The 19,958-nt window shown below is 40.2% G+C and overlaps 1 protein-coding gene across 11 annotated transcripts in view; it reads left to right on the plus strand.

Moving 5' to 3' along the window:
• CCDC7 (coiled-coil domain containing 7) overlaps nucleotides 1-19,958 on the plus strand; it is a 301,313-nt gene that overhangs the window by 141,643 nt on the left and 139,712 nt on the right. For all 11 annotated transcript variants that reach the window (XM_081970140.1, XM_081970145.1, XM_081970146.1 and 8 more), the window contains 2 exons: nucleotides 5,818-5,946; nucleotides 7,203-7,328. In XM_081970140.1, the coding sequence (XP_081826266.1) occupies nucleotides 5,818-5,946; nucleotides 7,203-7,328 (255 nt within the window). The remainder of the gene's footprint in view (nucleotides 1-5,817; nucleotides 5,947-7,202; nucleotides 7,329-19,958) is intronic.

A 19,958-nucleotide genomic window follows, 5' to 3' on the forward strand; every position in this document is an offset into this window, starting at 1 on the left:
TAGAACATAGGCGTTCTGCCCCCTACAGGCCAGAACATAATTCATTTATTGAAAGACGTGGTCAATCATTGCAGGCAATGACCAGAACTATGCTGGTTGATTCTGGTTTGTCAGAAAAGCTTTGGGGTGAGGCTATAATGTGTGCAAACCATATTCTGAACATAGTAGTTAACTCAACTACTGGTAAGATTCCTTATACTCTTTGGCATGGTAGGAAGCCTGATTTGAGTTATTTACACACATTTGGTGTCCCTGCTTGGGTGCATATTCCCTCACAGACTAGACGGAAGGATCAAAGCAGAGCTAGGAAGATGGTTTTTGTTGGGTACAATTCCAATCATAGATCGTTTAGGTTCTGGGAACCTGGAACTCGGAGAATTATGCACAGTGCTAGTGCTAAATTTTCAGAACATGTTGGTTGGGAGAAGCTAGAACAAGAGTTTCACAAGGTTTGTGATGATATAGATGTTGATCGTTTGGTTAATCATGATACACCAAATGAGCAGTTAGAGAATCAGGATGGTCCATCTATTACTCTGAAAGGGGAGGAAGATGTAGATGTAGAATCTACTCGTGAGGTGGAACAGGATGATCCTGCAAGTCCTGTATTGCCTAGGAGGTCTACTAGGGACAGGCATCCACCCGATAGATACCAAGCCAGTGTAGTATTGCAAGTTAGCATAGAACCTTCTAGTTTTGCAGAGTTAAGGCTGTATCCTGAAAAGGAAAAGAAATTGTGGAAGACAGCTATGGAGAAGGAATTGAAATCCTTACAGGAATTGAAAGTTTATGAAGAAGCTAGGCTCCCTTCAGGGGAGAGTGCAATTGGCTGTAGATGGGTGTTTAAAATTAAAAACGATGCTGCTGGCAATGCTATTTATAAGGCTCGTTTAGTTGCTCAAGGGTTTTCCCAAACTGAGAGGGATTACGATGAGGTTTTTGCTCCGAGCTTGAAAGCCTCTACGTTGAGGGCATCATTGGTGTGGGCTGCTAAGTATCGGTGTAATGTTACCCATATTGATGTTGAAACAGCGTATCTGCATGCTCCATTGCAGCATACCATTAAATGAAGATGCCACTAGGTGTGGATTCTAATGGCCAGACTGGTTGTTGGAGACTTAAAAAAAGCCTTTATGGTTTAAAACAGTCCGGTTTTGAGTGGAACAGATGCATAGTAAATGAATTAAAAGCTATGGGATTTATTCCAGGTTTGGCTGATCCTTGTTTATTTAGACGGGTGAAAAATGGTTTGATCTCGTTGTTGCTTTTATTCACGGACGATATAGCTATTATTACTAGGTCTGAACAGGAAGCTATTGACATTGTTTCACAATTAGAGAGTAAATTTAAAATCCGGAATTTGGGTGAAATTAAGCATTATCTGGGCTTAGACGTGGTTAGAACCAGTAAAGGTTTTAAGCTGTCGCAGGCTGGTAAAATTAATCATTTGCTTAAGAAATATAGCATGGAGCTATGTAAGACTGCAAAGACACCAATGGCATTGGAGTTTAAACCTGAGGTTACTGAGGGTACTGGTTTTGATAAGGGAATCTATCAATCTTTGATAGGTAGCCTAATGTACCTGAGTAATTGGTCTAGACCAGATATATCATTTAGTGTGAACCAACTGGCTAGATTCAATGATAGTCCTTCAGAGAGGCATTGGCAAGCAGCAAAGCGTGTGCTGCGTTATTTGAAGAAAACTATCCACTATGCATTGTATTTAGAACCAAATAGGGATTTAGTTTTGACTGTTTATGCTGATGCGAATTTTGCAGCTGCTATAGATAATAGGAAGTCAACTTCCGGCATAGCCTTTATGCTAGGTGGTGTACTGATTGGATGGAGGTCGATACGACAGAAACACATAAGCTTATCCACAATGGAAGCTGAGTTTTCATGTTTGTCGTTGACATGTACTGAGCTGATATATTATAAGCAGTTGCTTATAGATATGGGATTAAGTATCAATGAACCTTTTACTGTTTATGAAGATAATCAGGCAGCAATAAAAATGGCGACTAGTTTAGCTATTAAGACGAGATCGAAGTATACTGATTTGAGGTATCTTAATGTTCGACAAAGCATTAAGGATGGCCTGATAAAGTTGGAATACTGTTCAACTGAAGACAATTTAGCAGACAACTTCACTAAGGCACAAAGTTCAGTGAAACATACCTCATCATGTGAAGGTTATCATCTTACATTGTGAGTGGATATATTGATCTACCCAAAGGGGAGAATGTTAGGGTGTTACCAACAAGTTGGGTAGACAATATATTGCACAAGGCATGTTATGCATCTTTAAGAGAGGAGATCTGCTAATTAGTAGATTACAGCATTTAAATTGCAGCTGATGTTGTCTCTCTCTCTCTTGATTGATGTATGATAACTGCTGTCTAACTGTTACTACTGTTGCTACTACTTACTGTGTGTAAGTTATTTGCTACTTGTATCCAAGTTATCTTGGTAGTATTGGACTGTTTTTTCTGTGTATGACTTTTTGGCTGTGTTTATGGATTTTGCTATATTCTTCAAAAAGTAAAGTTTATTTTGTTACTTTACTATCCATTATTCAGTGTGGTTGCTTTATCTATCGCACGCTGCGTATACTTTACAGGGTTGCTCTGTTATAACCTCGACCTGGGGTTCATTGCTAGTGCTTAACCGCACTAGTACCACTAACACCGGGTAGCCTCGCCTTCCCCCGCCTGGAGGAACTTTAGGCGCTACTTATCCCTCATGCCCCAGCCTCCGTTGATCAGAAAAAGCGGTGGGGTCTAAGCCACTAATTCCCACGTCCCGAGGAAAGCACCCAAGCTGCTTACAACAAGGCATGGAGCCCTCCTTGCACGGTACATCCGAAGCCGTCCGGGGCGCACTGCCGAATGGAGAAACTCAGCGTTGAGCTCTGCGCCTTGCTGGGCAATGCTCTGCTTTTTCGCCCCATTTCCTGTTCATTTGGCTAGCGAGCTGCCTCTTCCCTGCTCCCTGAAAGCTCGTCTCTTTCTTTCTCAATTTTACTTCGGCTTGTCCGTATTCCACCCAAGTGCAAGCGCTCGCATATACGCACAGACCCCATTTGCTTCCCGCGTCCGGCTGTTTCTTGTGGAGTTTCTTGCTGTCCCTCCGCTCCCAATTACCGAAGCGGAGCTGCCGCGGATTCTCCGGGGATGGCCGTCAAAAGCCCTCCTTGCTCAAGAGACAAAATATTTTGAACGCTAGTGGAAGAATATGGGGTAGAGGTGTGTGTGCGCGCGTATGCGATTTGGCGCGACGCGTTTATGTTTTGAGGCTGCGAGTTGTTCTGTGTGTGGGGGGGAGTTAGGGGGGAGTGAAAGCTGAGGCATTTCAAAAAGCCTCAGTCAGACCTTTTAAAGCTCCTGGCACACCCGTTTTAAATACCCCATTTTCCGGAAAATAAGGTCTCCCGGGATAATAAGCCCAACCAGACTTTTGAGCGCCTGTACTAAAATAAGTCCTCCCCCCGAAAGTCACTTCCGGGTTGCTCGGAGGGTGGTTTTAAGCGTTCCGAAGGCTTCAGGGAAGCCTCCGGACGGTCCCTGAAGCCTCCGGAGGGCCTCCGGGGGGGCGGGGGAGGCTCTTCGCCCTCCCCATGCTCCTATAAAGCCTCTGGAGCCTGGGGAGGGTGAAAAAATCATGTAAAAATGGGGGGGTTGCGCGTTGTGCGTGCATGCGCACTGGGGGGATCGCGCATTGCATTATGGGTGTGGCACGCTCGCACACGACCCCCCTGCGCTCCCCCCACTTGTGACACGCGAGCCAAAAAAGGTTCGCCATCTTTGATATAGGCACTCCTCATGACCATTCATTCAGCAATAAAGTTATGACAATTATAAATTATTGATTGGTAGTTATAACTGGTCCTCAAAGTTTCAGCTGTCTCAATACCCTGCAGTAATGCGATCACAATTTGAGCACTTGCAAACCAACTCACACTTAAGACTAGTTGGAGTGTTCCATGATCACAAGATCGCCATTTGCAACTTTTCTTGCCTAGTTTTTGCAGAAAGTCAATGGGGAAGCCAGCAGGGAAGGTCAAAATTTTCTGGATTAAGTTTCCCTCCCCCAAACCCTCAGCATTTGTGCTGTGCTGGCCATTTGTACACTTTCATTCACTCTCCCTAAGCTTTGCTATGTTTCCCTACCACTTAACTACCTCTGCTTTTCCTCTCTGAGCTTTGTCATGTCTTCTTTCACCCTTGTGCATCTTCACAGTGTCTTCTGTGTACCTCATTCACTGTCCTTGAGCTTTGTTGGATTTTCCTTGCATTTTTGCAGTTTCTGTATGTCTCACCACATCTCTTGTGTAGCACTCCTCACATCCTCATGCACCCTCCCTTTTACAACTGCATTGCTTAGGGGTAGAAATTCCAGTCCCAACCACCAAAATAATTTGAGGACTGGCTATACTGTATATAGAATAAAACTGTTTACAATAGATATTTAAAACACAATCCTAGCTGTTGCCCAGTGTCAGGTTTACTCCTAAATCTTTTACCTAGTTCCTGGCTCAATAGTGGGAGGAAACTTGGAGTTCTAGTGGATAATCAATTAGCATGAGTCAGCAATGAGTTGTAGCTGCCAAAAAAGCTAATGCAACCCAAGGCTGTATTAACAGAGGGATAGAATTAAGATCACATAAAGTGTTAATATCACTTTATAATGCCTTGGTAGGATCACACTTGGAATGCTGCATCCAGTTTTGGTTGCCACAATGTAAAAAAGAGTGCAGAGAAGAACAACAAAGATGGTTAGGCAATTTGAGGCTAAAACATATAAAGAATGGTTGATGGAATTCGGTTTGTCTAGTTTGATGAAAATAAGAACTAAGGGATGACATGATAGCAGTGTTCCAATTTCCCAGGGGTTACTATAAAGAAAAGGGAATCAATCTATTCTTCAAAACACCTGAAGGCAGGACAAGAAGCAAAGGATGGAAACTAATCAAGGATAGAAGCAACCTAGAACTAAGGAAAAAATTCCTGTTAGAATTATTAATCAGTGGAATGACTGGCCTCCAAAAGTTGTGAATGCTCCAACACTGGAAGTTCTTAAGAAGAGATTGGATGATTTGTCTGAAATAGTATAGGGTTTCCTGTCTGAGCAGGAGATTGGACTAGAAGACCTGCAAGGTCCCTTCCAACTCTGTTATTCTGTTAAATCTGGATCCATCAATGAACTTAGTTGGTCCTCTTATGCTACAGAGGTTGAGTGAGCTTCCAATATGTATGCACACCAATTAGTGATTCAGTCACTCTTTATGATCTTACCAAAGTGTGTGGTTGCTTTCCCCCTTCTTTATGGTTTTCCACAAACCATTAAAAAAACAAAAGAGCTACCATGCAGTTTTGCCTTTATCTTTATCTTCTTGATAGTTAGGATAAATTGGCATTTATAACGTTTCTTTTAATTTGATAAAACAAATATTTCTTGTCTTTTCTTTCCACCTAATAGATTATTCTATTCTTTTGAAAAACTCTAATTCACAAGGTAGTAAGCTTTTGAGTTCAGAATTTCTTCATCAGGCAAGTTGGTAATTATAGTAAATTGAGAGGAGTTTTTAAAAAGTAAGAGATACCAAGGCAAATCTGCACTTTAGGGGAGGTTGATTTTAGAAATTCAAATTAGGCTATATTGCGATTATTTTTTGTTATAAATATAAGGCAACAGTGAGGAGCTTGATCATATTTCTGAAGAGCTCAAATACAGATAACTTCACTGTGGTCATTAGCTAACAGAAATTATTGCCAAGTAAAACTCTGAAGAAATCATTCTGAAAGTTTTTGCTTACAGAAAAAGAATTACATGAGTTGCAAGAACTAACCAAGAATAAACAACAGTTACTAGAAGCACTGGAATCTAATTTGAAAGAGATACAAGAAATTCAAGAACTTTCAACTACGCAATCAGGCAGTATCAATGGTATGTGTGTATTCTCTTTATTTTTTAAATCTTTGTATATACATATACGATGAGCCTTGGTCGCACAGTGGTTAGAGAGCAGTACTGCAGGCTACTTCTGCTGACTGCAATTTGGCAATTGAAATCACACCAGGCTCAAAGTTGACTCAGCCTTCCATCCTTCCAATGTAGGTAAAATGAGGACTCAGATTGTTGGGGACAATAAGCTGACTCTGTAAACCGCTTAGAGAGGCTGTAAAGCACTGTAAAGTGGTATATAAGTCTAAGTACTATTGCTATTGCTATACACAGACATATTTGGAATCATATAGTTGAACACAGGGTATATGGAATAAAGGCTGTTGACTGCAAATAACTGTTACTAATATTATTCTTTTATTTAAACTACAATTTGTTAAAACTATTTCAGTGAGGGTTGAAAAGTAATCACAGATTAGTCTGGAAGTCATCAGGTTACAAGGTTTAACTAGGTTTTAGGTTTAACTAGGTTTTATCAGCCCTTTATATTTCAAAGCTGTAATAATGACAAACATACTTCATCAGCTGGATTAAACTGAAATAAACTGTATCACATGAAAAATTATATATTTTAATTAAATGTATTATAAAATAATCCTTCAAATTTTATGCTTTGTTAGGAAACTTGCTTAATTGCAAAACGCAGCAAAACTTGTCCAGAGAGAGTCTTAAGTCAATAAATTCTCACCAGGCTCAGATATGAATAATGTAGGTTAAGGCAGGGGTGAAATTCAGCAGGTTCTGACAGGTTCTGGAGAACCGGTAGTGGAAATTTTGAGTAGTTCAGAGAACCGCCAAATACCACCTCTGGCTGGCCCCAGAGTGGGGTGGGAATGGAGATTTTGCAGTATCCTTCCCCTGCCACGCCCACCAAGCCACGCACATAGAACAGGTAGTATAAAAATTTGAATTTCACCACTGGGTTAAGAGTATTGTTGTCGGAAAGAGATGTATAAGAATTTATTCTAAATTCTACTAACATTTGCAGCAGAGTAGTATTGCATTCCATATTCGAGCTAGGTTACGTTCCTGAGAATACAGCACAAGCAAGGATCCTTCCCTCACAAAATCAGTTAATGGTTTTAGCATCAACTCCACAGAGTGCAAAATGTGCTACAATTTAATTTCTTGTGAATGAATGGAACTTATAATAAGATATATGCTGATCATTAAAATTTTGAAATGTAGATAATATTAAGGTTGACTTTAATGAATATTACTGTTTTTATATTGTGTAGAATATAGGCTGCAGGAATTAACTGAGCAAAGAAGACATTTGGCCACTGACCTGGAGGCCATTTTAGATGATATACAAAATGTATGTCACCATTCTTCAGAAAGAACTACATTTATGCGTCCTTCTGGTAAGTACAAATAAATTAAAGATTCTAGAAAAAATTGTATTGATTGTACATACTGTTTTGTTACTGTAAACCTAGCAATCCTGTGAACCTGTCAGAGAGAGAAGGACAATTAGAGTCCCTCCTTCCTGCTTGGATTCAAAGTAACTTGATAATTCCAGTGTATCTACATTAAAATTTATTTGTTTTCATGGCATTTATATTTTTGATACCTTAATCAAGCCTTGCATCATATAGGTAATCCTTATTGGATGACCATTTGCTCAGTGACTGTAACATCAGCAGTGAACAAAGGGAGATAATGCATCATCATGGTCATGTGACCACGATTCGGTCCTTTGCAACCAGCTTGCAATTACAATGGCTGCAGCATCTTGTAGTCATGCTATCTCAGTCAACAATATCCACCTAGCTAGTTTCCAACAAGCAAGGTCAATGTGGTCAATATGGAAAGTCACAAATAGTGATCATGAGACCATGGGACACTTCAACTGCATGGGATGATGGCAACTGGAACTGCAACAAGTCAAGTGCCATGGTCAGCTGGCATGGCCACATGTTGCTTAATGATGGAGTTGCAGGTCTCAATTACCACCATCAAGCCAGAATTACCTGTACTTTTCAGGTTTTATAATAATGAAAATGTTTCTGATCTTGATCACATTTTCTGATGTACCATGCTGCAGATCTTTTATTAGAGGGAAGGTCATCATAGTAGCCCTTGAGCTGTAACGAAACATTTTATTTTCAAAAAGAATTATTGGTTTTTATACATTTATGGGGAAAGGTAAGGGGATATATAAAAAAGTTTGGCAGCTCCCACACTAGTGGTAGAAATACATCCAAAACTCACAATTTTTACAATCTTAAAAACAAAATATAAAAGATAAGCAGAAAACAAAGTCTTATTCTATATTGTCAACCATGTGTTCATTCATTTTCCTTTGTCACTTTCTAGAATATCAACAATTACTGTTACTTCAAATATTTTTATTTTTGTGACCTGAGCCTTTTCGATATTGCTCCCTCTTCCCTGTCCCCAGAGGGAGCCACAGCCCCCCTCCTTTTTGTCTTGTACCTTGCTGTCCTTTTCACTACCTTGGCTGTGTTCGTCCTCTAGGAGGGAGAGATGCTTTTTAATGAAGGCTTCAGCCTCCTGCACTATGTTAATTCTAATCCTATTTCCCTCCCAGAAGATCAACATTCCCTCTGGCAATAACCATCTAAACCAAATTCCTTTATTGTATAACTTCTTTGATAAGGAGGAATACTTCCTCCTTCTCTCTCTATCTTTTTCGGAATCTGCTTAAGAATGGTAATTTCTTCATCTTTATATTTCAGTGGTCTCTCCCTTTGGGCCCCAAGCACCTCGTCCCTTGTGGTCCTCCTGAGGAATTTAACATGCACCTCCCTTGGAACATTATGACTTCTAGCATATGCTGAATTTATCCTATAAACCAGGTCCATATCCCACCAGAGCTGTTTTTTGTCTCTCGATGTATTCTGCTAAAATTGTACTCATAATATCCTTAAGGTCTTCATTTTCTGTCTCTGGTAGGTTTTGGAATCTAAGAAAAAAGGACATTCTTTCAAATTCTATTTTTGCCAGAAAGTTTTCCAGGTCTACATTTCCCTTCTGGATTGCTTTAACATCTTCCCCCAGCCCAGCCGTATCCTCCTCCAACACCACAATTCTCTGCTTATTTTCTGCAATATGATGTTTAACACCCCTGAGTTCCTCTTTAAGTTCTGTCATTTCTTTTTTCAATTCATTTTGACCCCTCATACGTTCTTGAAACATTTGGGAAACAGATAGTTCTTTTGGTCCCTCTCCAACCCCTTCTTGCTTGTAACAATGAGGTAATTTTCGTTTGTTGTATATTCGGACTGGAGATGGCAGATGAGGGAGCCGAAAATGACTTGCCCGTTGGTGGTTTCTTAGACCCCATTTGTCTAAAATTCAGAAATGTGTATAAGTCTTTTCCAAAGAAGATGGCGTCCGAGGATTGCGCAGCTGTGCTGATCCCAAGAGACAAACAAATCCGAAAGCGAAGTGCTAATTCTCCTTCACAATTCCAAGGCACTGAGGTAAACCAGAAGGAAGGAAATAAGATATTCAGAGTTCAGGAAGGCCACGTAGCAGGGAGGGGTCCCGGTTTCCCTCAGAGAGAGTAATAACGCAGCTCCAAAGGGGTTTTTGTTTTTTGAAGGTAGTTTCAAAAGGCAGACTTCATTTATAAATACACAAACAAAGAAGGGTGGGCGCTATCTTGGCCCCTCTTTTCACAAGGAGAAGAAACAAAGATCTCTATAAAGCTTTTTAAAGGAAAACAGCTCAGCAATCATCTCTAGCAATTGTGATAGCGATCTTTCTCAGTTAGTTAGTTCGAGTGACGAGTCAGCCTTTGTTCTCTCTCTTCAAGAGAGATAGTTCAAATGCCGCTTAATCCGAGGGGGGTAGAAAGAAAAAGCACCCCCCTCTAATCTCCATTCAAATAAATTGAACACGAATTTACAGAAGTCTGCTGCTTTTCCTTTAATGATGATCGAAGAGTTCAGGATAAATCCCCCAGCACCAGGATCCAGCCGCGCTTCTCCAAGTAAGCTCTTTCCTTCGGGGCCATTCGGCGAAAGGGTGGACAGCCCGAAGCTGTCCCTCGCCCCCCTCCGCTCCCCGGCTCCTAAGCGAAGCTGAAAAGCACCCCCGCCAGCTGCCGCCAATTCTGGGGGGCTTCAGCAAGCCGCCCTTCGGCAGGGGACCCCTCCAGGGCCCCCTGTGCTCCTTACGGAGCCAACTGGGGAGATGAGCGGCGGACAACACGTCCGTCACCAGCAGGAACCGGAAGTGATCAGCTGTAACGAAACATTTTAAGTAATAATATCTTCATTTGGTTTAACTCATAGTCCGGATTTGAACAGGTGTTCGTTTTTCTGTCTGGGTCAGCCTTATGTCTCTGTTTCCTGTCAGTAAATCTGGGTTTAAATGTCAGTTTGCTAGATTCCCAGAAACATTACTTTCTTTGGTTATGTTGATAAATTATGAGTCTCTTCTGGTGAACATCATGAAAATAATTATTGCTATATGAATTTATCTTAAGTTATAGTTCTTTCAAAGATAGCATTATAAATCCCTTTAATCCCATTCTTTTAAAAAAAATTATTTACAAACATGCAAAATATACACACACAAAATTTAGACATATACCACATTTACACAATACGATACGAACAGAAACTTCCTGTTCTTTCTAATAGCAATTGCCAATCGATACTGTTCTCCTTACATTATTTCTCCTTCTAGTATATTTCATTTACATTTCACCATTCTTAAGCCTTTTATTTTACTCATCTGTCTGCTATATTGGCTGATTGCCTCTAGTAAATTTAAACCTCTTGAATGCATATATATGTGTTAATTCTCCTTAACTTCTATTTTTGGACTTTATTGGCTTCCTTCATTGATCCTTGTTTCTTTCCTCCATCTACCTATACCATTTATCCCATATCTGGTAGCATTCTGTTTCTTCTTTTCCCTGGATTTTTTTTTGTTAATTTATCCATTTCAGCACAGTCCATCATCTTTCTTATTATTTCATCTTCACTTGGAATTAATTAGTTTTTCCATTTTTGGGTGAAGGCAATCCTCGCTGCCGTAATTATATGTAAAATTAAATACTGGATTTCTTTTTTATATTTTGCAATCATTATTCCCAGTAAAAAAAAACTTTGGGTTTCCAATCTATTTTGACTCCTGTTATTGCTTCTAGCCAATTTTTGATCATTTTCCATTTTTTTTTAGCCTTTTCACAAGTGCACCATAAGTGGTAATATGTTCCGTGTATTGATTCACATTTCCAACATTTGGGGGAGGTATTTGCTGAGATTTTAGCTAACCTTGTTGGTGCCAGGTGCCATCTATAAAACATTTTCTACTGGTTTTCCTTGCATGCGATAGTGTCATTTTTAAGTTTGTTCCCCAAATTTTTTCCCATTTGTCTAATTCAATATTATAGCCAAAATTCTGTGCCCATTTTGTCATTTGTTCTTTCACGATTTCTTCTTCCAGTTTATATTTCAGGAGAAATTTATATATTCTCCCTATCATCTTTCTATCTGAGCTTTGAATTATCTGGACCCGCGCCAGTCCGGTTTCCGGCCCGGCCACAGCACGGAGACGGCATTGGTCGCATTGGTGGATGATCTCTGGAGGGCCAGAGATGGGGGTTGCTCCTCCATCCTGGTGCTATTAGATCTCTCGGCGGCTTTCGATACCATCGACCATGGTATACTATTGCATCGACTGGAGGGGTTGGGGGTGAGGGGCACCGTTTTGCAGTGGTTCTCCTCCTACCTCTCTGGCCGAGTGCAATTTGTGTTGGCAGGGGGTCAGAGGTCGACCTCGAGGCCGCTCTCTTGTGGGGTGCCACAAGGGTCGGTCCTCTCGCCTCTCCTGTTCAATACATATATGAAGCCACTGGCCGAGATCATTCGTGGGTTTGGGGTAGACTACCATCTGTACGCGGATGATACCCAGCTGTACATTTCTACCCCAAACCACCCCAACGATGCCATCGAAGTGATGTCCCGGTGTCTGGAAACCGTACGGATCTGGATGGGAAGTAACAGACTCAAGCTCAACCCGTCCAAGACTGAGTGGCTGTGGCTACCGGCGCCCCGGTTCAACCAGGTCACTCCATCTCTGGCCATTGGGGGTGAACGTCTGGCCCCCGTGGATCGGGTACGCAATTTGGGCATCCTTCTGGATACCCGGCTGTCCATGGATGACCATGTGACAGCCGTGGCCAGGGGGGCATTCCACCAGGTTCGCCTGGTGCGCCAATTGTGTCCCCTATTGGACTGGAGCGCCCTTCGCACAGTCACTCATGCGCTTGTGACATCCCGGCTAGACTACTGTAACGCTCTCTACATGGGGCTCCCCTTGAGATGCACCCAAAGGCTGCAGCTGGTTCAGAGTGCGGCCGCGCAGGCAGTCTCGGGAGTCTCTAGCTACTCCCACGTAACACCTCTCCTGCGCGGGCTACACTGGCTACCTGTGGCTTTTCGGGTGCGCTTCAAGGTGTTGACCATCATTTTTAAGGCGCTCCATGGCACAGGACCTAGTTATTTGCAGGATCGTATCCTGCCCCATACATCCCTCCGGCCGATTCGCACACACAGAGAGGGACTCCTCTGGGTGCCGTCCACTAGGCTGTGCCAGCGGGTGACGCCTAGGGGAAGGGCCTTCTCTGTGATGGGCCCGACCCTCTGGAATGACCTCCCCCCCGACATCAGAATGACTACAGATCTCCGCTCCTTCCGTCAGAAACTTAAAACCCACCTATTCCAGCTAGCCGACTTGGCTTAATTCCACCTATCCCACCTTAGTCCTATTTCTAAATTTTTTAGATTGGTTTTAAGGTCTGTTTTTTAATTTTTATAAATTGTACAGGGGTTGTTTAATTGGATTTTTACCTATGTGGATGATTGTTTGTATGTTTTTAATTTTTTCCTGTACACCGCCCCGAGTCCCTCCGGGGAGAGGGGGCGGTCTAGAAATTTAATAAATTATTAATTATTATTATTATTTTATCCAATTTGTATGGTACCATTTCAATGCCATATAATTTAGTATCATTATTGTGTTTAGTTTTGATTTGCAAGTAGGTTAGCCAGTCAACTTTCATGTTTTGTTCTGCCAATTCTTCAATTGTTTTTAAATTTCCCGGTGCGTTAATTAAGTCTCTGTATCTTAGTATTTTATTTTTATCTATAAAATTTGGATAATAATAATAATAATAATAATAATAATAATAACTTTATAGACCGCGCCCTTTCCTAAACAGGACTCGGGGCGGTGTACAGTCATATTAAAACAATGTAAATACAAAAATATAGATATACATGGATAGATATACATAGATAGACAGAGGAGGTAAGATATGCACTGTACAATAATAAATTAAAATTCAAATAACAATTAAAAATCACCCTTAAAAAAAAAACTACCCCGAAGTAAGGTGTTTGCCAGGAGGTTGAAAGTGGGACTATGAATCAACTAGGCCAGCTAGTTGGAACAGGTGGGTCTTAAGTTTTTGTCGGAAGGAGCGGAGGTCGGTAGTAGTTCTGATATCGGGGGGAAGGTCATTCCAGAGGGTTGGGCCCATCACAGAGAAGGCTCTACTTCTGGTAGGCTCTACTACGATGGATCGTCCTTTCAGTTGGGGATAGCCAGTTCAGGATTTTCACATAATGGATTTCTTTTAATTTTGAGCTAATTTTGCAATAATGATTTTCTAATTAGATGTTTTTGAAAGTATTCGTGCATTTTATTTTTGTCATCCCATAGGAATGTGTGCCAACCTGCTTGCAAATCATGGCCTAAGGTCAGGATTCTTTTATTCTTTAGCTCTAGCCAATCCTTCACCCATGTTATTGTTACTGCTAACGTATATAATTCTCAATTTGGTAATGCTAAACCTCCACTCTCCTTGCTGTCTTGCATTGACTTTAGTCTGATCCTCACTTTTCGTCCTTTCCAGATGAACCTAGCAGTTATTTTGTTTAATTCTTGAAAGAAAGTTTTACCCCGGTTGATAGGTGCGGCTTGCAACAAAAATAAAATTCTTAGTAAAATATTTATTTTAATTGTGGCTATGCATCCAATTAGTGATAGTTGAATATTTTTCCAGCTTTCTAAATCTTTCTTTATTTGCGACACTAGTTTATTGTAATTATCGCCTTTAATTGTAGAACATTTCGCCGACACCCAGATCCCCAAGTATTTCACTTTCTTAATTGTTTGCATTTTGGTAGCTAATTCCAGTTCCTCTTCTTGCTTTTTTGTCATATTCTTGGTTATCATTTTTGTTTTGCTTTTATTGATTGTTAATCCTGCCACTTCGCTATATTCTTCTAATTTATGAATTAATTTCAGACTGGATTCTAATGGATCTTCTAGAACAAACACTAAGTCATTGGTATAGGCTTGGATCTTATATGCTTCATTTTTGAGTCTTAAACCTTTTATTCCTTGGTTCTTCCTAATTTCATTTAATAATATTTCCAGAGTTAATATAAACAGCAGAGAGGGGGTATCCCTGTCTAACTCCCTTTTTTATTTCGATCTTTTCTGTTAGTTGTCCGTTCATCAGGACTTTGGCTATCTGACTGTTATACAGTTTTTCTATCGTTTTTGTAAATTTTTCTCCGAATTTCATCCAATCTAATTGTGTTATTATAAATTTCCAAATTACATTATCGAATGCTTTTTGTGCATCAAGGAAAACCAGTACCATTTTCTTTTCTGGATATGCCTTGTAATACTCTATTATGTCTACGATGACTCTCGTATTATTTTTTATGTATCTGTGAGGTAAAAATCCGTTTTAGTCCGGGTGTATTCGTTCATTTAAAACCTGTTTAATTCTTCCTGCCATAATTGCTGCAAATATTTTATAATCAGAATTCAATAATGAAATTGGCCTGTAATTTTGGATTTCTGGTAGGTTGGCTTCTTCTTTCGGGATTAGCGATATTATTGCTTCCATCCATGATTCAGGCATCTTGGCCTTCTCTAAAACTTCGTTAAACATTTCCACTCCTAGTTCTTCCAATATTATTTTATTATATTTGTATAACTCCACTGGTATTCCATCTGGTCCTGGGGTTTTATTATTTTTCTGGCTTTTCAGGACTAATTCCACTTCAGCTAATGTTATTGGCCTGTTTATCGTCTCCCTTTGTTCTTTTGAGATTGGGGTTATCCTTTCTGTGTTTAAATATTGTTTTATCTTAGTTTCCTTCACACTATTGTGCACATATAGTTTTGCAAAGTATTTATGAATAATATACTTCTTTTCTTCCGCTTTATATTGGACTTCCTTCGGTGATGTCATCATGCTAGGAACTGAGGAACGGGGGCTCTCATAACCTCTAACTCAAACTTCTTCGTTTGGGCTCATTTTTGAGTGCTGTGGATGCTGAAGGGACTGACATATTCAGGAGGAAACTCTGAAGACACTGGGGTGGTAAGGCAACCCTCCCCCCAGTGGGTAGGAGAAACCCACTAAATGGACGAGGATCTATCCTGCCACTTGGACAGGACTGGAGTGATGGCGACCATAGGGGGAAGCAGATAGAGAAAGCAGTTGAAATGGGGACTTCTGTTATCATTGACAACCCACAGAAAAGGAGGACAACGTGAAATTGGCGGAGAGGGTGAGCTGGAAAGAAAAAAAGCTCTGTGATGGAGGCTGTTTTTGCAGTCCAGATCTTTGCCGAAAAAGTCAGGAGAGCTGAGACAGTGAGTTGAAAGTGACAGCGTGAATAATAGAATGGAGGTGGCCACAGTGACGAACCCGATAGGAGAAGGAGATGAAAGAAAAGCTGGCATTGACAACAGGAATGGGCTATATTGGCTGCTGAGAAAACCTGGAAAGCATACAAAGGATTGTATAACAGTCGGGCTGGTTGTTGATTTTTTTTTCTGCTCCTCTTTCTATTCTTTTGTCTTTCCAAAGAATAGCTGAACTTGGAACAGAGTTTCAATTGGGAACAGTAAATTCATGAATGATAAATTCAGTAATGAACGGAGCAAGTGCTCTTTTTTTTTTTTTTTTTTTTGAGGGGACATTCTACAAATATACAGTATTTACTCTCCTCGGGAGCTAGAACTGGGTTGGAGACAGTAGAAAAAGGATTGTTTCGGACCAGTTGGAGGGCTCTTTAACCCACCCCCCTCTGTTTTGTCTTTGTCCTGGGGCCTACTGTGATTACTGACAGTGATTGATGGAACGGACAGTGAGGAGAGGGTGACACCTAGTGGATTATAAATTTGTTTTAAAGAATTTTATTGATTTTTAAAATTTATGGGAAAAGGGTACAAAATTTTTTTGGCAGCTCCATTGTGCTAGAGGTGGAAATCTCTCCAATTCTCACAACTTTTACAGAAAGGAAAAAACAATAGATAAAAGATAAGCAGAAACAGCATCTTATTATACATTGTATCAACCATGTGTTCAATCATCTCTTTTGCCACTTTCTAATATATCAACAATTACAATAATATTCCAGATATATTTATTTTTGTGACCTGAGTTTTTCCAATATTGTTCCCTCCCCCCTGACCCAGGCAGAGCCGCAGCCCCTCCCTCCTTCATGTCTTGTGCATTGTCGCCTTTTTCACTACCTCTTATATATTCGTCCTCTAGAAGGGCACTATGTTTTTTAATGAAGGCCTTTGCCTCCACAACTGTGTTAATTCTAATTCTGTTTCCCTCCCAGAAGATCAACATTCCTTCTGGCAATAACTATCTAAACCAAATTGCTTTATTATATAATTTCTTTGATAAGGAGGAATACTTCCTCCTCTTATCTCTTATTTTTTTCGGAATTTGCTTAAGAATGGCAATTTTTTAATCTTTATATTTTAGTGGTCCCCTCCTTTGAGTCCCTAGAATCTCATTCCTCGTGGTCTTCCTAACAAATTTAACATGTACTTCCCTTGGAACATTATGTGTTCTGGCATAAACTGAATTAATCCTGTAAACCAGATCCATATCCCATCACAACTGTTCTTTATCTCTTTTAATATATTCTGCTAAAATTGTACTCATGATATCCTTAAGATCTTCATCTTCTGTCTCCGGTAGGTTCTGGAATCTGAGAAAGAAGGACATTCTTTCAAGTTCTATCTTTGCCATAACATTTTCCAATTCTATATTCCCCTTGTGGACTGCCTTAACCTCCTCCCCCAGCCCGACCGCACCCTCCTCCAGCACACCAATTCTCTATTTATTTTCTGTTATTTGTTGCTGTACACTTTTGAGCTCTTCTCTAAAACCTGCCACCTCCTTTTTCAACTCATTTTGTCCCTGCATAAAAGCCTGGAACATTTGAGTAACAGATAAATCTTTTGAACTCTCTCCAGTCCTTTCTTGTGAAAATGATGAAATTTTTGTCTGTTGAGTCGTTGGGCTGGATGTAGAAGAAGTAGGTGCCGAGGCTGCTTTGCCTGAAGGTGGTTTTCCGGGACTCATTGTCTGAGTTCAGAGATGAGTATAAATCTTTTACAAAAGAAATGGGGTCTGTGAAGCGTGCAGCCGAGCGAGTCCGAGAAGACAGGCAAATCCAAAAGTGATAGTTAATCCTCAGTCACAGTTCCAAGCCAAGAAGTCACACACACACACAAACAAAATCAAATAATCCAAATCCAGAAAGACCACATAACAGGAGAAGCTCCAGGAGTCCTTCAGGGGGTGGGGTATTATAAAGCCAGACTTTCTTCAAAGGTAGTTTCAAAAGGCAAACTTCATTTATAAGTGCGAAGAAGAAGACGGAAGCAGGCCATCTTAGCTCCCCCTTTCACAGGGAACCAGGAGCAGAACATCAAAAATTTCCATAAAGTTTTCAAAACAACTCAGCAATCACCTCTTGCAATTGTGATATAAATATTTTCACATAGTTAGTTCAAGTTACTAATTCAACTTTTTGCTCTCTCTCTCCATTCCGAGATTGAGAGATAGTCCAAATGCCGCTTTGCCTGAGAGGGGTAGAAAAAAAAAGAACCTCCCCTCCAATCTTCCAACTTCAAACAGATTGAATCCACAATTTACAAAAAGCTGCTACACATCAATTAAAAGTGATTAAGGAGATTGGAGCGAACTTCTCACCTCCAGCACTTCAGCCGCTGCATGTAATTAGTTATTTCCTTCCGGAATCCATTCAGCAAAGGTGCTGCTATGCACCCCCTATGCTCCCCAGCTTCTGAGGTGAAATTGGAAACCCTCCCATGGCTGCCGTCTATCCGGGGGTTCCAGCAAGCCGTCCTACGGCAGGTGGTCCCTCCAAGACCGCCTGTGCTCCTAAGAGGAGCCCACCAGAGAAGCGAACAGCGGACCAACATCCGTCGCCTTCAGAAGCTGGAAGCGATCTAGTGGATTATAAATTTGAACAGTGAAGACTGATGCAAAAGAAGTAACTGACACAAGCTGGACTAAATATATATATATAGAGAGAAACCAATTATTAGAATTGAATGCCTGTATAACTGACATAACTGAGAGACATTTATTTGTATAAGATAATAGTGTGATATATAACTCTGTGATATATAATAATTAAGGATCAAAATAAGAATAATATATAGGAATGTTTAGATATTGAAACATGATACTAAATATGGTTAATTAGTGTTAAATATTGAGATATATAATTACTGATATTGCTGATAAGGTAGAAGTAAAATAGAATCTGTAGGCAACTGTGGGCGAGGATAAATAGAGGGATAAAAATGGCAACTAATACTACCTTAGCAAAGTCAGGGAAAAAACAGCATCCAATCCTGCTTCAGCAACATCCTCGCCCTCAAATCAAAGATCAACCAAGAGCTCATTGGGGCTGGAGAAAGGCAGAACGATGACAGGACCAACGGGACCAGCAGAAACAGTGCAGAGTTTGCAATTGATGCTCCAGATGATACAAGAGACATTGACGAAAAACCAAGAAGCAGTGGCTACAAATCACGAAGAGACAAGGAGGAACCATGAAGAAATCAAAAACAAAATGGGAGAATTGAAAGGAAATATCAAAAACATGGATGACAAATTTGAAACGATACAGAATGCTTTAGCAATCAACGAACAGAAAATTCAGAACATTGAAAAAAAAAATTGAACGAACAGACCAGAAGATGGAAAAAATGGAGTTGAAATATTTACAAGTCAATAAAGAATTAGAATTATCAATACTCCGACTTGAGAATGAAAGAGCTTCATTCTATCTAAGATTCCAAAACATAGTGGAAGAAAAAGAGGAAGACCTGAAAGGAAAAATGATCGAAATCTTCGCCGAAATTTTACAGAGAAAGGAGCAAGAGTTGAGAGGAGACATTGATGAGGCTTACCGTGTGCATACTAATTATGCCAGAAGATATAGGCTACTGAGAGAAGTGCATGTAATATTTGCCAAAAAAACAACTAGAGATGAAGTGTACAAAAAAACCAGAGAAGGGATGATAACATTCAAGGGAAAAGAGCTGATTACGCTCAAACACATCAGAGAGTACGGGAACAATGTAGACAGTACCAATTCTTAACTAATCAATTAAATAAAAACAGAATAATGTACAGGTGGTTGGTACCAGAAGGGATATTGTTCTCTTGCCAAGGGAAAAGATATAAAATAGAGAATATAGAAGAAGCGCAGGAATTCTACAAAAAATACTGCACATGGGAAGAAGAACAAGGAAGTAAAGAGGACCTAGAAAGTAGAAGCTAAGAAGAAGAAACATCAGAAGTCAAGGAAAGAAACAAAAAAGAAGAACAGAGGCAAAAAAGAGAGAGAGCGGGAAGGGACAGCGCGAGAGGGAAAAGTCCGATGCAAACCAGAAGCAATAAAAAACACCACATCTAAAGATGGATCAGGAAATAACAGCTATCTTGATAAACTTGAATGGAGTGAATGCACCAGAGCACAGATGTTTAACAAACTGAGGAAACTGAAGGCAGATATAATCTGTATACAGGAAGTACATATTAAAAGGGAGTGCATATTAAAAGGGAGCATATTAATTTACTGGAAAACAAAAAAATTAGGGAAATTATATACAGCTCTGGGAGATAAAAAAAAGAGGGA

Source organism: Natrix helvetica (assembly GCF_964273705.1).
Source record: "Natrix helvetica genome assembly, chromosome: Z".
Classification (NCBI taxonomy): domain Eukaryota; kingdom Metazoa; phylum Chordata; class Lepidosauria; order Squamata; family Natricidae; genus Natrix; species Natrix helvetica.